Genomic DNA, 17,169 nt, shown 5'->3' on the forward strand with positions numbered 1-17,169 from the left:
CTCATCACATTGGTGCCAGATTTAGTGGGGACCCCTGATTGCTTTAGCCCTACTGTAACCTTTGGAGGTATTCCAAAACAGGCTGGATGATCATTAGCTGGCTATGATGTAGAGAGAATAAGAAATGGCAGAGAGATGGATAGGGCATCAGAAGAACTGGGTTTGAATCCCATGTCTCCTATTTAAGACTCATGTGACCCTGGGTAATTCACTATGTCTCCTTAGGTCTCAATTTCCTCATCTGTAAAATGAAGGGATTGGACTAGCTCACCTCTGAAGTCCCTCCTAGCTCTAGAACTGTAATCCAATGATGAGATGCCCCTGAGGTGCTTCCTCCTTGGGAATTCTGTGAACTTGTGAAATTTTGCAAGTGGACATTTGGTCTCCAACCACACCAGAGTTCCCCTGTCCAATCTGAATTCCCTTTTCTGTGATAACTCAAAAGTCTGGGGAAAGCACATCTCCAAGTTATCTCATTAAAGATAACGGTGCTTCCATCAGTGAACAGGTCATTTGATCCTCTCTGTCCTTGCCTTTTGAAGGCTAGTCTTTAGAACTAGGAGTTTCAATGAGCTGCTCCAGGATCCCATTCATGATGCTCCCTCCTAGGGACCAAAAGCAGATACCCTGGTTAAATCACTGAACTCCCATAATGCAATGGAAAGAACACTGGCTTGGGAGTTGGAAGACCCAGGTTCAAATCACACCTTTGATGTTTTCTACTTGTATGATTTTGGGCAAGCCACTTAACCTCTCTAGGTCCCAGTTTCCTCACTTGCAAAAGGATAAAGATTGGCCTAGATGGCCCATCTAGACCTGGAGCTATGATCCACTAGTGTCCAGGACAATCCTGAAGCAGTGGGGCTGTTTCAATGAATAACTCAAATGTGTCACTAAAATATGAGAGTCTATTGTCAGCTATGACTGTGCCAGGGAGATCAGCATTAGGACAGAGTATTGGTATTCTACCTACTGGATACAGTTAGAGAGCCCAGGTTCAAATGCCAGCTCTATGACCTATTTACCACCTGAATGATCTAGGGCAGATTCATTTCATTTTCCTGGACCTGTAAAACCAGGTGGTTCATCAACAATTTCTGAGGGCCCTTCTGACTCTGACCTCTATGATCCTACAATGAGCAGCCCACACTAAAACATTCCCTTTATAGTTCTGCCAAAGGTAGAGATGGAGCCATGAAGAAAGTCAAAATCAATTTTGTTCCTGAGACTTCCTTACCCCATTCAGAGTTGCATTTTTTTCTAGAGATTTTCATTTCATTTCAGCTCATCATCACCATCACCACTATCACCATTATCACTACCCCCACCCCCACCATCATCACAGTATTAGTCAGCATTTTATCTCATTTTGTCCTCACTACCACCCTGGCAGGTCAGTGCTATTATAATCTCCATTTTACAGATAAGAAAAGTGGGGCAGAAAGAGGATAGATGACTTGCCCAGGGTCACACAGCTGTTAAGTGTCTGAGGTTGAACTTGAACTCAGGTCTAGCCCTCCATCACTCCACCTGGCTGAACCTGAGGATATGCAGAAATTGAGGCCCTGAATTAGGAGGAGAGCTAGAAACATGGCATTGATAGGCAGTGTAGAGAAAAGAGTTGGAAAATCAGGCAGCATGTATTCTAGTCCTGACCTGGCTGCTCTGTGATAATGGATGAATCGCTCAACCTCTACCGGCCTCACTGAAAGGAGGAGGATAGATGTTCTTTGAAGTTCCTTGCAGCTCAAAATCCTAGGACCCCAATTCTCCCAAGCCCTTAATCTAGAGACCATACCAAATATATCAAACACCAGATGTACAAAGCCACAGGAGAGGCTTCGGGGAACCCAATTTAGCAATTGTGTCAATATTATCTGAATATAAAAGGGAAGAATCCTGGTGAGTATTAGTATGGATAGAAGCAGTCATACCAAGCCTTGGCCTTCCAGAGACAACCAAAGCATTTAGGGCTGGAAAATGGACCTTGAAAACCATCCATTTTCCAGAACATGAAACAGAAGGTCAGAGGAGCATGAAACATGAACACAGCAAACCCTGGATTTTAGCTGAAGTCTCCCAGAGTCTGGCAAAGTGTCTCTTTCCTCTTCAGCATGGGATCTCAATGTCTTGGGGGTCATGGACCCCCTTGTGCTGCCTGGTGGAGCCTATGGACTCCTTTCTCCGAATAATTTTTAAATGCACAAGATAAAATACAGACAGTGACCGAGGAAACCAATTCTATTGAAATAAAGATGTAATTTCTTTTTTCCCATCCAAGTTCATGGGCCCCCTGAAATCTCTTCACATACCCCTTGGGGGATCTCTGGACTCTGGTTAAGAGGTCCTGCATTACACCAAATTGCTTCTGCCTACCTACTTAGAGTGCTCACGGCATCTCTTAAATTTCATATCATTTTTCTGACAGTCCTTCCTCCACATCTCCCCCTGAATTTGCTGTGATCTAGTTTCCCCTTCCCCTGGAAGCCAGACTACTCCAGGCCTAAGCAATCCCTCCTTCTGGCACTAACTGTCCAAACCCTCCCCTTTAGCACTAGATCATATTATCTCATACTGTTCTTAACTGTTTCCACACACATGTCTCTGTCATTGATACCTTTTATATCTTTCCTGGGGTCTAATACAGAGCTCATGTGGTAGAATGGAAAAGAGTACTGGATCTGGCAACCAGAGGACCTAGATCAGACTCCCTCCCTTTGGTACTTATTCTCTGGATAATTTCCCTTCAAGCTGAATTCAAATTCAGCCCCCCTGACTCTAAATCTAGTGTCCTGGGCTTCTGACTCCCAGAACTTCCCTCCTATGCCTCCACATGGATATTTTCCTCCTTTCCAGCTGCCCTTCCCTAACCTTTCAGCTCACTTTATGTTTAGAGGTTGTTTCTCCCTATTAGAATATAAACTCCTTGAGGCTAAGGGCTGTCTTTCTTTTTTGTTTATATTTGTATTTCTGGTACTTGATAAACGCTTGTTGTCTGCCTTTTTCCCTATACCACTTTCCTTCACTAGCTGTAAGACCTTGGGGAGGTTAGCACGGTGTAGGGGCAAGCATGGTGGACTTGTAGTTAAAAAATTCTGAGTTCGGATCCCATCCTGACACTTCATGGTAGTGTGACTCTAGGCAAGCCACTAAACCTCTCTGGGCCTCCATAAAATGAGAGAGTTGAACTCACACGCTAAAAACCCTTCCATCTTTAAATCGAGGATTCTATGTTATTTAGCCTCCCTGGGCCTGAGTTTCCTCATCTGTAAATTGAGAGGATCAGGACTAAATGATATCCAAGGTTCCTACCAATTCTTGTATGGATTCACCAGTCAGCTTTTGTTAATGACAAAAGATCATCTCCATAAAGAAAGAGGAGTCTCCAGCCTGGGAGTCAAGAAACAGCAGATTCAAGTCCTGCGTCCGAGTGGCACCATGGACTGGCTCTGGAATCGGAGGACCTGGGTTCAGATCTTGACTCCGATTCTTATTACCTTAATTATTTCCTCATCTGTGGGATCAGACTAGCTAGCTTCTGAACTGCTTTCCATTTCTAATGTGAGACCCTGTTGTTGCTGACCTACACTGGTTGTGTAACTAAAACGGTAACTCATACAACAGTAATAGCAGAAACACATCACATACAGCTTTAAGGTTTGTAAATAACTTTACAAATTACATCCCATTTGTTCCTCACACCAACCCTGGAAAGTAGATACTATTATGATAGCCACTTTACAGGTGAGGAAACTGAGGTAGATAGTGATAAGGCAACTTGTTCAGGATCATATGGCAATTAATATCTGATGTTGAATTTGAACTCTGGTCATCTGTCTCCAAATCCAGCACAAATTAGCTAACCACCTCTCAGTGCCCCAGACACTTTTCAAGGCTATGAATTGCTCATTTGCATAAGTAGAGTTTCCTCACAGAGAGCAATCCAATATTGATGAAATCTCAGGTCTGGACCTATGTATCCTAGCTGACAAAACTGTCCATCTGTAACAATGGAGAGGCTTCCATAACCAGATCTTTTTATTATCTCCCACAGCCTAGCTGGTGAATAATGGAACGTGATTTGGGCCAGAAATGTTAGCTGAGTGCCTTCTGACCAACACTCTCTTTGTCTCCCCAGAGCTTAGCATAGCACACAGTAAACAATTAATACATGCTTTTTAACTGACTAGCTGGAACATAGAAGAGCTGCAGAGATTCAAGCTGGAATGGACCTTTGAGATCATCTAATTCAATTCCCTCATTTTATAGATAAGGAAAATGAAACCAAAGTCTATAGAGATCAGTCACCTTGCCCAAAGTTGAGTGGTAACTGGCAGAGCTGGGATTTGAACCCATGGTTTCTGGATTCAATTCAGGCACTCTTTCCACAGTGCAACATCCCTCTGGAGACCACTCATTCTTGCTCTCAGCAGCTAGGACATTATTGCCATGACAACTTAATAGGTTACTAGCTGACATGCCGCTGAACTGAATTTACCAGACCAGTAATTTACTGGATACAGTGGACTAACTTTCTATTGATTTGACAGTCAGGCTAGAGATGCCTCTCTGATTTCCAACCCCTAGGGTGACAATAAGGAACACCACTGCAAACTTATAAGCATCACTATTTCGAAGTAGCCTCTCTGTGCATTCCCTGAAATGAACTCTAGAGAGGAAGTGGAGAATAGAAGAGCTGCGGACTTGGGATCCAGAAACCTGGGTTCGAATCTTATCTCCGCCACTTAACTGCTCTGTGATCTTGGGCAAATACTTTATCTTCCTTGAGCTTCAGTTTTTTCCTCTATGAAATGGGGATAATGACACTTTCACTTCTAATTTCACAAGGCTATGACAAGCATAATCCTTAATACGCTATGTAAAGAAGAGGCAAACAAGAATACTTAGAAGATGTAACAACAGAGATAAGTGAGCATTCAATTTTAAATACCCAGGATAGGAAGAAGAGTTGGACCTGAGATTCCACTGACATAGGGAAATCCCAGATGAAGAAACTCACTCTCCTAATGTAGTCTGATGCCTTCTCTACACTATATAGTCCTAAAGAGTTGTCTAGAGTTCTGAGTATTTGAAGGACTTGTCTGGGGTCAGACAATTTATTTCAAAAGTGGGACATGAATACAGACCTTTCAGGGTCTGAAGCCAACTCTCCATCCTTTACGGTATCTCTCATTAATATCAGTATAATAATAACTAGCATTTATATAGCACTTTAAGATTTGCAAAGCACTTTACCCATGTGATTTGATTTTCACAACAACTCTGGGAGGGAGCATCTATCATTATTTCCATTTATTTTTTTTGTTGCTGTTCAGTCATTTTCAGTTTAGTCCAACTCTTTGTGACCCCATTTTGGTGTTTTCTTGGGAAAGATACTGGAAAGGTTTGCCATTTCCTACTCCAGCTCATTTGACATAGGATGAAACTGAGGCAAACAGGGTTAAGTGATTTGTCCAAGGTCACACAGCTAGTAAGGGTCTGTTGTCAGATTTGAACTCAGAAAAATGGGTCTTCCTGACTCCAGGCCTGGCCCTCTAGTCACTGTAAGACCTAGCTGCCATCTCCATTTTTACAGATGAGGAAATTGAGGCAGGAAGACATTAAGTGACTTGACCAGGTCACACAGTTGGCTAGTAAGTGTCCATGGTTGAACTAGAATCCAAGTTTTTCTTACTCTGGATCCACTGTGCCACTTTTAGATGTTGCCACCTATCTTCTAGGCAGCTAATATAAAGAAAAGTATAAACCCGAGGGACATAGGGTCACTGCAGGTATGTGGAAAACTCAGTACTGAGTCTAAATGGAAGACGGATACCCTACAGATAGTGAAGACTTCTAGATACTGGTTGAAGATGACACTGTACTGAATGTATCAAGTCCTGGAACACAGTAGAATCTCTTAAATGAAGTCCACAATCACTCCCAAAAGCTCAGCATAACTATTTACATAGGAAAAGCCAAGTGGATGAACTGGTTAGAAAGACCTAAGTTTAAGTCTAGCCTTGGGCACCTACTAACTGTATGGCGCTGGGGCAGTCACTTAATCTTTAGGTGCTCTAGAGAATTAAGGCAAAGAAAGGCAGGAAGGGGCTGACCTGAAGTGGTAGAGGGAATTTTCTAATTTGGGAGTTCCCAATAGCAATGAAATCTCAAATTTAACCAATAAAGATTGCCAAATTATATTATACAAAGTGTCCCAAGAATCTAAGTGCAGTTTTGAGTTTTAAAAGATTATTTTGGGGATAGGCTGTGAATTAAGGTTAGGAGCTGTGGGTTGTAATTAACTGGGGCACCGACTTGAGTAAGATGAGAATAGCCTTTGGAAAATTGGGCAGTTGTTTTAACAATACCTGAAAAAAGGGACAGTTCTCTCTCTCTCTCTCTCTCTCTCTCTCTCTCTCTCTCTCTCTCTGTCTCTCTCTCTGTCTCTCTCTCTGTCTCTCTCTCTCTCTCTGTCTCTCTGTCTCTGTCTCTCTCTCTCTCTCTCTCTCTCTCTCTCTCTCTCTCTCTCTCTCTCTCTCTCTCTCTCTCTCTCTCTCCTCTCTCTGTTTCTGTCTCTCTCTCTGTCTCTGTCTCTCTGTCTCTGTCTCTCTCTGTCTCTGTCTCTGTCTGTCTCTCTCTCTCTCTGTCTCTCTCTCTCTCTGTCTCTCTCTCTCTCTCACACACACACACACACACACACACACACACACACACACACACACACACACACACACACACACACACACACACACACACACACACCAGCACTCATTAAGGCATACTGCTCTCCAAGTTCTCTTCTGTAAAAATGAAGGCACTGCTATTTGTACTTCCTATCACTCAAGGTTATCGCCTGGAGCACTTGCAAATGATAAAGACCTCCATAAATGGGAGCCATTGCTATTATTATTTATTGACTTTGAGTGGTGTGTCACTCCCTGGCTCTTTTGAGAGCTGGGATCATTTCATTTTTGCTTTTCTACTCCTAGAATCCTACTCTAGTGCCTAACACTTAGTAGGTGCTTTAGAAATGCTAGTTGAATACCCAACCACTCCCTGACTCACAGCCTGGTGTGTGTGTGTGTGTGTGTGTGTGTGTGTGTGTTTATTTGTTTTTCCCCAGGCTCTGCTTAAGAGGAATAGTCACTCTGATTTTCAGCTTTCCTTTCTCCAGCCCCAACAGCATATTTTGCTTCTGTTCTAGAATTAATCAGGTAGATAGTGGGTGGTTGAAAGTGACACTGAAAGTTTGAAAATGAGCCCTAAGCTCAGAAACACCTTATTTTTAACTCTTTTAGACTGGTATACAGACAGAAAGTCTGTTTTTCCTCCATTTAAGGTGAAATTATTTTAAAAACAAGTCTCATCTCTGTCCCCATTCAGCTCCTACTAAGTGAATGCATAGCCTTAGGAAATCTCAAGTCCTCAGATGGAGATTTTGGAGACCTGAGTTCTACGTTGCTTGGTATAATATGTCACTTCTCTGGGCTTTAATTTCCTCACCCACAGACAGCTGAGTGGCGCAGTGGATAGAGAGCCAGACTTGGAATCAAGAAGATCTAAGTTCATATCTGACCTCGAACATGTGTGACCCTAGGCAAGTCACTTAATCTCTCTCTGGCTCAGTTTCCTCATCTGTAAAATGGGGATAATAATAGTATCTACCTCCCAGGGTTGTTGTGAGGACCAAATGAAATAATAATAGTGAAAATGATTAGCACAGGACCTAGCACACAGTAGGTGCTATATTAATGTTTATTATTATTATTACTGGATAATATTTGTAGAATGTTTATCATAGTGCCTGGCACACAGTACATAGTTATTAAAGCTTGTTCCCTTATGCATAAAGATGAGGGTGATTGGGTCAGGCAAATACATAGAATCTTGTAATAATATAGGATAGGAGCCAAAAGGACCTTAGAGACCGGCTAGTTATGAAGTTCTTTTTGGCTTTTTTTCAGACTAAGTCTCCTTATCTTGCCTAGGCTGAAAAGGCAGAAGTCACTCACAGGTTGATCCCACTGTTGATTGGTCCTGGAGCTCTGACTTGCTCCATTTCTGACTTGAGCTGGTTTATCTCTACTTAGGCAGCTCTTGGGCTCCATATTGGTATCAGTTAGTGTAGACAGCTGGTTGGCTTAGCCTACTACAGCTCAGAGCACCCAATCTCAAGCAATCCACTGGCCAGCCTCAGCTTCCCCTTTATGTGACAGAGAGCACAATTCCAATGGGCTGGCCACCTTATTCAAATGTCATACATATTCTTGCCTACAAGACTATTTTGCGGAGAACACGTAGGGCAAGCACTCACATGATGGTCAGAAAAAGCCATTGAAGGTCTCTTTTAAGAACTTTGGAATTGATTATACGACATAGGAGACACTGGCACAGGACTGCTCAACATGGCGTGCTATTATTGGAGAAGTTGCTGTGCTCTATGAGCAAAGCAGAATTGAAGTAGCTCAAGAGATACTCGAGATGCAGAAATTTAGAGAATCCACTCCAAATGCTCACATGGACTATTTTTGCAGATCTGTGGTAGAACATTCTGAGCGTGTACTGATCTGATCAGCCACGGTTGACTCATTGTAACTTGACTCTACCATGGTGATGTCATTTTGTTCCTCTTTGAGAATGAAGGACAACAACTGACCAATCAGGAATTACCTGCTCTACCACATCCAGCTAACAGGTGGAGAGATTTCATGCATTTGGAAATTTGTTTTCTTAATGTTTTGATAATTGTATTTCAATATAACTGGCATCTTTATTAATGCCCTGTATTTATTTTATGCATTTAAAATTTCTGAGAAGGCTTTACCAGATTCTACAGTGTATTTGTGCAAAAAAAAAGACAGTTGACTGATGCCTGACTTGACTGACAAAGGTTAGTCACCAAAAAAAAAAAAAGGTTAAGAAACCCTACTGTAGTCCAACCCTCTCCATTTACATCTGAGGAAAACTAGAGTGTAGAGGGTTTGGATGACTTGCCCCAGGTCCCGTGGGTGGTCTAGGTTCTCTGGCTCCAAATTCACTCGTCCTTCCACCTAGCCATGAATTAAACTATCTGTTGGCTCAGACAGTCCATGAGTCTCTATAAGATTCATTTTCCAGGTGAACTATGTTTAATCAACAAAATGCAACAATAAAGTCATTACACACTCACTCAAAAAAGCAGAGAAAAAGAGTTAAGGGTATTGCAACACTAGTTCTTAATGGGCAGGTTCAGCATGAGTAGACATTACAAGGAGGCAAATTTAGGCTCTGGAATGGAAGACATGGGTTTGAATCCTATCACAATCCCTGTGGCTTTGAGCAAGTTCCTTTACCTCTGTGGGTCTAGGATCCTAGACTTTAGAGACTATCAAGTACAATCTTCTCATCTGACAGGTAAGGAAACTGAGGCCCAGTGACTTACTCAAGGTCACGCAGATATTAAATGTCTGAGGTAGAATTTGAACTCAGAACATCCTGATTTTAAGGCCTGTACCCTATTTATTTCCAATGTCCATTTCCAGGATGCTTCCTCATTGTAAAGGAAGGGCGTTGGACTAGATAACATCTCAGTCGCTTCCTAGTTCTAAGTATGGTCCTATGCCTCTAATTATAAATAATATGAATAATAATAATAATGATATAAATAAATAATAAAAAGACAGGATGACTCCTTTGGGGGACAAGTTGGGAAGAGGAGTCTTGTTCAGATATCAGTTGAATTAGATGGCCTCTGAAGTTCCTTCCAACTCTGAAGTTCCATGATTATAGTCTATTCAAGGCAGAAAATGATTGTAGTATCATCCCATTTTATGGGTGAAAAAAATAGCCCAAAAAAAAGTACTAATTTGTCCAAGGTCACACAGATAGTGAGCAGCCCTCTGCCTCCAAATCCCTTCCCTATCACTCTTCTCCTCAATAAACTCCAGTGGCTCACTATCACCTTCTTAGCATCAAATCTAAGTTCCTCCCTTTATCTTTTAAATCCCTTCACAACCTAGCCTCAAACTATTTTTCTAGTCTCATTAGTTGTTATGACATTCCTTGATGCACTCTCCAAACCAGTCCTGGCTCCATTTCCTACCTCTGCGTTTTTGTACTGTCTGTCTCCCATACTTATGTTCTCATACCTGCATGTTCTCCTCAATCCTACCTCTGAGTACCTAGCTTCCTTTAAACCCTGCTCATAACACCTTCCATATGATGCTTTTTTCAAACCCTCTCAGATGCTCAGGGTGGGAAAAGAGGACATACTTTGTATATATTTTTTCATGTACATAATGTCTCCCTTGAAATAATATGGATCTTGAAGGTAGACTTTCATTTTCATTTATCTGCCTGAAATGCTGAGCACGGTAACTAGCACAAGTTATCAGATGCTTAATAAATGTGTTGATTGATTGACTGTCTACTCTCTGACCCAGTTCCGAGAATCATGATCACTCCAGCTCCTTCCAGACTAAGAACTCCATTCTGAGGGAACGAAAACATCTTCTACACATGCTCCACAGCCCGGCAGCCATGAACAGGTCTCTGCTCTTCAAATGGAAATTGAGACTCTGACAAGGCCCTGAGTGAACCGAGAACTCTTCAGAGGAGAATACAGGGCTTGTACCCTAGAGAGTCTAGAGCACTCTGGCCTGGGAATGGGCCCCGAGAGAGGACTGTACCTAATGGACCTCTCCAGAGATTACAGGTGCCAAATGATGGCCAGGGATGTCTCTCGTTGGTTGCAAATAAATGGACAGTCTGTCAAGGAGTAGATGTTTTTCTTTCCTGTCTGATGACATCTGACTTTGGCAAGAGTCACATCTTAAAACAATTCAGGGAGACAAGAGCAAAAAATGAAAACAAAATAGCAGGAACTCCAAGGGAACAGACTAAGGTCTGCTCCTCTCTCTCTCCCCCCCATCTCTGTCTCTGTCTCTGTCTCTGTCTCTGTCTCTCCTCTCTCTCTCTCTCTCTCTCTCTCTCTCTGTCTCTGTCTCTCTCTCTCTCTCTCTCTCTCTCTCTCTCTCTCTCTCTCTCTCTCTCTCTCTCTCTCTCTCTCTCTGTCTTTGTCTCTCCTCAGTCTCTCTCTCTCTGTCTCTCCTCTTCTTTCTCCCCTTTCTCCTTCTCTCCCTTTCTTCTCTCCTTCTTTTCCCCTTTTCTCTCCATCTCTTGGCTCTCTTCTTTGTCTCTCCTCTCTTTTCTCTTGCTCTACACTTCTCTCTCCCTCATTCCCCTTTCTCTCTCCCTCTTCCTCCCCCTTCTCTTTTTCTCCCCACCTCTCTCTGTTGTCTCTGCCTCTTTGTGTCTCTATTTTCATCCCTCCTCCCCTTCTCTTCTCTCCTAGGCAGCTGCTAAGCTTCAGAATTTCTCTCTCTCTCCTTTTTTCTCTCTTGTTAACGTCTATACTTTCTCTCCAGCTCTCCCCTAAGTCACCGGAACAAATGGACAAGGCTAGGGTCTTGTTTGTTTCCATCTGGACTATTTAGGGAAATTTGCAAATCTTCTCAGAGTTCTGACAGCATTCATTGCCCTGGAAACTCAGACCTCAGAATTTTCACGCCAAAGACACTGCTGTTCTCCAAACATGTGCCCTGTCATAGGCACCTTCATTATTTAAAAGATTTTTGTTTTTCTTTAAAATTTGTATAGTTTTTTATTTGACATCACTGTCATTCCTCAATATATCCCCCCCTCTTCCCCAAACCAGGCAACTATGCCATATAACAAAGGACAAAGAAATTGATAAGAAGCAAAACCAGCCAAGACATTCTCCCTATCTGACAGTATGTGACCACACCTGTAGTCCTCCACCTCTGCAAAGGAGGTAGGTACATTCCTTCATCTCTTCTTTGAGCCCAAGGTTGGCTATTATAGCTACCCAGGATTCAGTTTTGATTCAGAGTTTTGTTTTAATGCTTGAATAACCAGCACAACCCAAGGTTTAAAGCTAGAAAGTCCACGCCGGATGATCAAGTTTACCAAGGTTACCCAGCTTGTGATTGATCTGATGGGGACTGGAACCCTAGAAACTCCTAATTCCTAAACCAATTCTCTTTTCAACAAGATCCACCCTCCTTTTCTACTTTCTTTGTGAGGAAGAAATGGCAAACAATCTTTCCAAGAACAAGGTAAACATGGGAACTCCAGAACAGTGACTCTGCTTTGCTCTGGGAAAAAAAGAAAGAAAAAAAGCCCTGTAGGAATATTTTTCTCCTCCTGGGAGTTTAAGCAAATAGCAGCTTCTCTCTCCTCAGAACTCCTTCAGATCTAAAAATGAGAACTGTTATTGATATTTCTACATAACTGTTCTGGGCCCCAAAAGTCTAAGAAGATTCTTGTCAAGCTATTCAAATATTCTTTCTGGACCTATGCTATGGCCATTGCACTGCATTCTGAGACAGCAGATCTGGGTTCAAATCCTTTCGGTGAAATTCTGCCTACTAGCAGTGTGACCTTGGGAAGTGACTTAACCTGTTGGGATCCCAGTCTCTCATGTGAAAAAAGAATGAGTTGGAATGGATGACCCTCCAAGTTTCCTTCTTACCCTAAATCTATGACCCTGTGCCCCTCTGCCATTGGTTGGATGACATATAATCAATTAACTAGCATTTTATTAAGGATTTTTCATTTTTCAGGTTCTGTGTGAGGTGAAGGTGATGAGACACTCCCTGCCCTCAAGAGGTTCCATTCTAGTAGGGAGATCTGGCACATATAGGTAAAGGAGTTATATTCTAGATTGTCTCAGGGATTATGATTAGGGTGATAGGGCGGTAGATATCATTCCTTTTCCAGGAGCAATGGTAGAGTTGATTTTTAATTTTATTCTAAAGGTAAGAAGAATGGGGTGAAAGGGGGTAGGGATACATGGGTGACATTGGCTAAGCCCTGGTATCTTGATGAACATGAAGATCCAGTCACAGGGGAGAGGAATGGATAAACCACTGAACCTGGAGTCAGGATGACCCGAGTTCAAATCTAGCCTCACTAGCAATGTGATCCTGGGCAAGTCACTCAGCCTCTGCCTGCCTCAGTTTCCTTACCTATAAAATGGGATAATAATATCCCCTACCTCCCAGGGTTGTTTTGGGGATCAAATGAGATAACACAACATGTTATAATTCGTCTATGATTTGCCCAGAGTTGCATAGTTAAGTGTCAGTTCTTCTTGAGTCACCATCCATTTCTCTAACCACTGATTCACGCTGTCCCTCAAGCAGAGGCAAACCAGAATTCAATTTTCTAACTGAATCAAAGGCTGGTCCCTTTCAAGAAGGGAAGGAAGGGTGGGGAAGTCACTCGATGACTACAATCGAAGTAACACTTTCTTTCTGCAGTTGGTATGGAAGCTCTGTAAATAAAATGTCAAATACCATCTCACCCTGAAGATGATGAAGTGAGGCTGCCTGTGGAGGAGACTGCTAATCCACCAGACTCCTGGAGGTAGCCTCATCATCAGCTCCAGGAGGAGGGGAGACGGGCGCCACTAGTCATTGATTTCATCAAGCCCTTTAAAATTCAGAAGTGGCACCTGCCCACCACCATCCATCCATCGTTATTTAATTGACAAAGACGGGGAATCTTGGGACTAACCAGGAGAGTATAAGACCCTGGCGATCTTAGGAACATGGGTTAAGAGTTAGAAGGAACAATGAAGGTCATCTTCTCCAACTCCCTCCCTTTATAGGGACTCAGGAAACTGAGGTCCGAGATAGCATAAAGCAAAGGTAGGATTTGAACCCAGCTCCTGACTCCCGAACTTAGCCCTCTGGCCCACAGATTTGATACAGCCCCAGGCAAGATTCCTAACTTAAGAGTTTGCTTGCTCCTTGACAGTGACTATAATTGCTTTGCCCATATCAATTTCCTGTTTATATTGGGAATATATGGACACAAGGCTGCAGGCTCCACACTGCTTAACTAAACAGGAGATCCAGGGCAAAGAAGGCATCCCTGCTCCAGCTGGGCTGGTGATGGGAGCTTCCGGCTCAGCCCAAGCCATCTGCATGTCATTAGCACTCACAGGGGACTCCAGTGCCCCTTTTAAACCCAAAGTCTTAGAAGTGTCCCTAATCTTGGGAAGTGTTAATTGATCAAGATACAGAAGAAAGTTATTTTTAACCATCAGTTTATTTTCCCTGAGAGCCTTCAACTGTCTCCAGAGCTGGGGATGAGGTAAGCCTCAGGAAAACCCACCCCCCAAATCCTCCCCTTGGGCTATAGTTCCTGGGAGCTCTCCGGAAAAACTCCCACACCTGAGATGAAGAAGCTGTGACCTGTCAAAGAGTAAGATACGATTCATGACAGTTAATCTGTGGGTGCCAAAGGAAATCGGGGAGAAGTCTAGTCACCATTGACATTCGAGGGGAACGTGTCAAATAATGATTCCCTAGGCAGGAGCCTCACTGAGAAAAAGCATGATTGGAACTTGGGAGCTGTCATTCTGTCCCAGCCCTGCCATGACCTGATAGCTCATTTTAACTCTTAATTCTCCGTAAAACTTAATTTCCTTGGCAGGGAAGATGAAAAACAAATGTGGATACCAACCACCAGAGATGCCCACTACAATATAGTAAATGAGGGTGCAAGAAGGAAAGGAACAGAGATCCAGAGTAGAAACAGGGTGTTAATCCCCGAAGGACAACACAGACCAGTTGCAGGCCTAGGAATCCTAACATGGAGAAAATTGTAACTGACTTTGACATCTCCCACACAGTATGTACCAGGGCCCTTGTGGGATACAGATGAAAAGACAGACCAGTCCAAGATAGTGCAATGAGGGCTGCCATTCCCCTTCTGGTCAAATAGAAATCTTCCTCCCTTACTTTTTCTTGGGGCTCACCTCCCCCAACCCCTATGATGACCAGTGGTGGATCTTGAGCTTCCAGAAAGCAGATTCTGGACATGGGAGGAAGTGTGCCCCCTATTTGTTGGCACCTGAGCAAAGCCCCAATTGTCTTGCCTTGCCTTGGTGGCATCTTTGAACCCAACCTCATAATGGTGGTCTCTTTGGGCTCCCTTAAGCCTTTAGCTCCTAGAACAACCATACTTTTTTCTCTCTTGTGTTAATTCACCTAAGCTCTCAGGACCTCTGTTTGTTCATATACAGAGTGAGGGGTTCCATCAGGTAATTTCTAGAAGATCTCTTCCATTCTCTGATTCATTCAATCACTCAGGTTATGTGAGAGCATTGCGTGTGTGTTTGTGTGTGTGTGTGTGTGTGTGTGTGTGTGTGTGTGTGTGTGTGTGTGTATGCTCCATGTTAAAAGAGAAGATAGAATTGTCTCATTCTGGTCTGTGTCTCCCCAGGACTTAGCATCTGGCACATACTAGGTACTCAATATATTATGGTTCATTGATTGATTTTGTGTTGAGGCAGCAGGGAAATGGGAAGTTCTCCAAGTCCGGAGTCAAGGGGCTAGGTTCAAATCCCAACTCTGCCACTAATTAACTGTGGGACATTGAGCAAGTTACTTTCCCTTTCTGGGCCTATTTCCCCATCTGTAATATAAGGAGGTTGTAGCAGATGGATTCTGAGGTCCCTTCCAGCTCTGCCAATGATTCAATGGTCCTAAATATGGACCAGACCCACATTCTGCCTACTTCAGAAACAAAACACTCTCCCACCCCAACCCACCCCTAACCTTCTGCTGAGAGAATCTGCTTTTGCTGTTAAACAGGAGGCAGGCACAACTTATTGGGTTCAATGACCATTTCTGTGGGTGGTAGACAGGTTCTCAGGGGCTCATGCTGTCTGAAATAGATTTTCTAAGCTGGAGAGGGTAAGGGAAGAAATTACATTCCCTCCTCCCTCATTCCCCACCACAGTGATCTCTGAGCAGCCCTCAACTCATCGTATAGTTTTGACTCAGTTTCTCAGTCTGGTGCTCTCTTCCAATGAGGTGTGATTAGGTATTCAGTGCTAGGCACACTTGGATTCTGATTCCCTAGGGAACCAGGTATACAAGCAAAGGACCAGCACCAGCTATGATGATAGCTCCCAAACTGAATATTCTCTTGACCCACCCAATGTTTTCTGATAGCTCTAGGTAGTGCTGAGTTGATTCATCAACAGCATGTATAGATCAACTTCTCCTGGTCCTAAAGGAGAAAATACTCAAGTCTCTGCTCCCTTTTTACTGGGAGGCCCAGGCTATACATTACCATGAGTTCCCCAAGGGGGCTACAATTCATTGATGAGTAAACCGCAGGATGCTAACAATAGGGGATTCAAATAAGGCTTTGCTTATAATCAATCTCCCCCTCCATTTGTGAATTCAAAATCTAGAAGTTGACAAAAGAGACTGATTAGCACTGAGTAAGAGCAAAGGACCCGGGCTCTGTTCCATGCCTCAAAGATTAGCTATTAAAAGTAATTGTAATGCTCTTTTGCAATCATAAAATGTTATATAAATGCTAAATAAAAATAATAAAATAAGTAATGAGAGGAAATAGAGTTCTATTGAACTCATTTCATGTTGCTAGGCAGTGATTTTGTATAGCGCTCTGGTAAAACCATCCCCCTTCCTCCAACTCCCTTCCCCATCCTCCCCTCTCTGTGAGGGTTGGGAATCAAGAGAAAGAAACGACGACTTTTTAGACAAGCTTGGGTTGCCCAGCTCAGCCTTTAGTATCATTCTTACCATTATTGCCCTGAATAATGATTGGGTTAGGTCTTTTTATATTGGGTTTTAGAGATGATGTAGCAACTCCCTAGGATAATTCAGGAATAATGATTCCCATTATACAGATACAGAAAAGTGAGATTCATTCTGGGAAGGAATCCATGCTTTCTTCTCATTGTTCTCTTGATTTTTTTTTCATTTGGTCTAAATCCCATTTTACTCAAGGAAGCCTTTCTTGGTCCTCCCGGCTTCCCCCTTTCAAATGCCCTTCCATCCACTCAGTCTACATCTTTGGTTCTTAGCTATTTACTTCTTATCCCTCCCTTTAGAATGTAAGGTCCTTGAGGGCAGAGCCTGATCTTGGCCTCCTTTGAACTTAGTGCACTTAAATGTTTGTGGACTGACTTGCCCAGTGAAACCAGTGGCTTGTTTGGCATGTACGGAGAAAGACCTGATTCTTGTTCTCTATAAATGTCTATCAAAGAAGCCTAGATCTGAAGCTAGAGGGAGCCTCCAAGGCCACCCAGTGCAAGCCTATTTCACAGATGTGGAAACT

General features: G+C 43.0%; 1 protein-coding gene across 11 annotated transcripts in view; it reads right to left on the minus strand.

The window, feature by feature from the left end:
- TRIM44 (tripartite motif containing 44) overlaps positions 1-17,169 on the minus strand; it is a 184,125-nt gene that overhangs the window by 136,284 nt on the left and 30,672 nt on the right. Inside the window, exon 4 of one of the 11 annotated variants that reach the window (XM_072619148.1) lies at positions 6,670-14,264. The exons of the other annotated variants lie outside the window; for them this stretch is intronic. Within the exon in view, the coding sequence (XP_072475249.1) occupies positions 14,118-14,264 (147 nt within the window). The 3' untranslated portion in view covers positions 6,670-14,117. Of the gene's footprint in view, positions 1-6,669; positions 14,265-17,169 lie in introns of those variants that run through there. 11 annotated transcript variants of the gene reach the window in all.

This window comes from Notamacropus eugenii, chromosome 6 (genome assembly GCF_028372415.1).
Source record: "Notamacropus eugenii isolate mMacEug1 chromosome 6, mMacEug1.pri_v2, whole genome shotgun sequence".
In the NCBI taxonomy this organism is placed as follows: Eukaryota; Metazoa; Chordata; class Mammalia; order Diprotodontia; family Macropodidae; genus Notamacropus; species Notamacropus eugenii.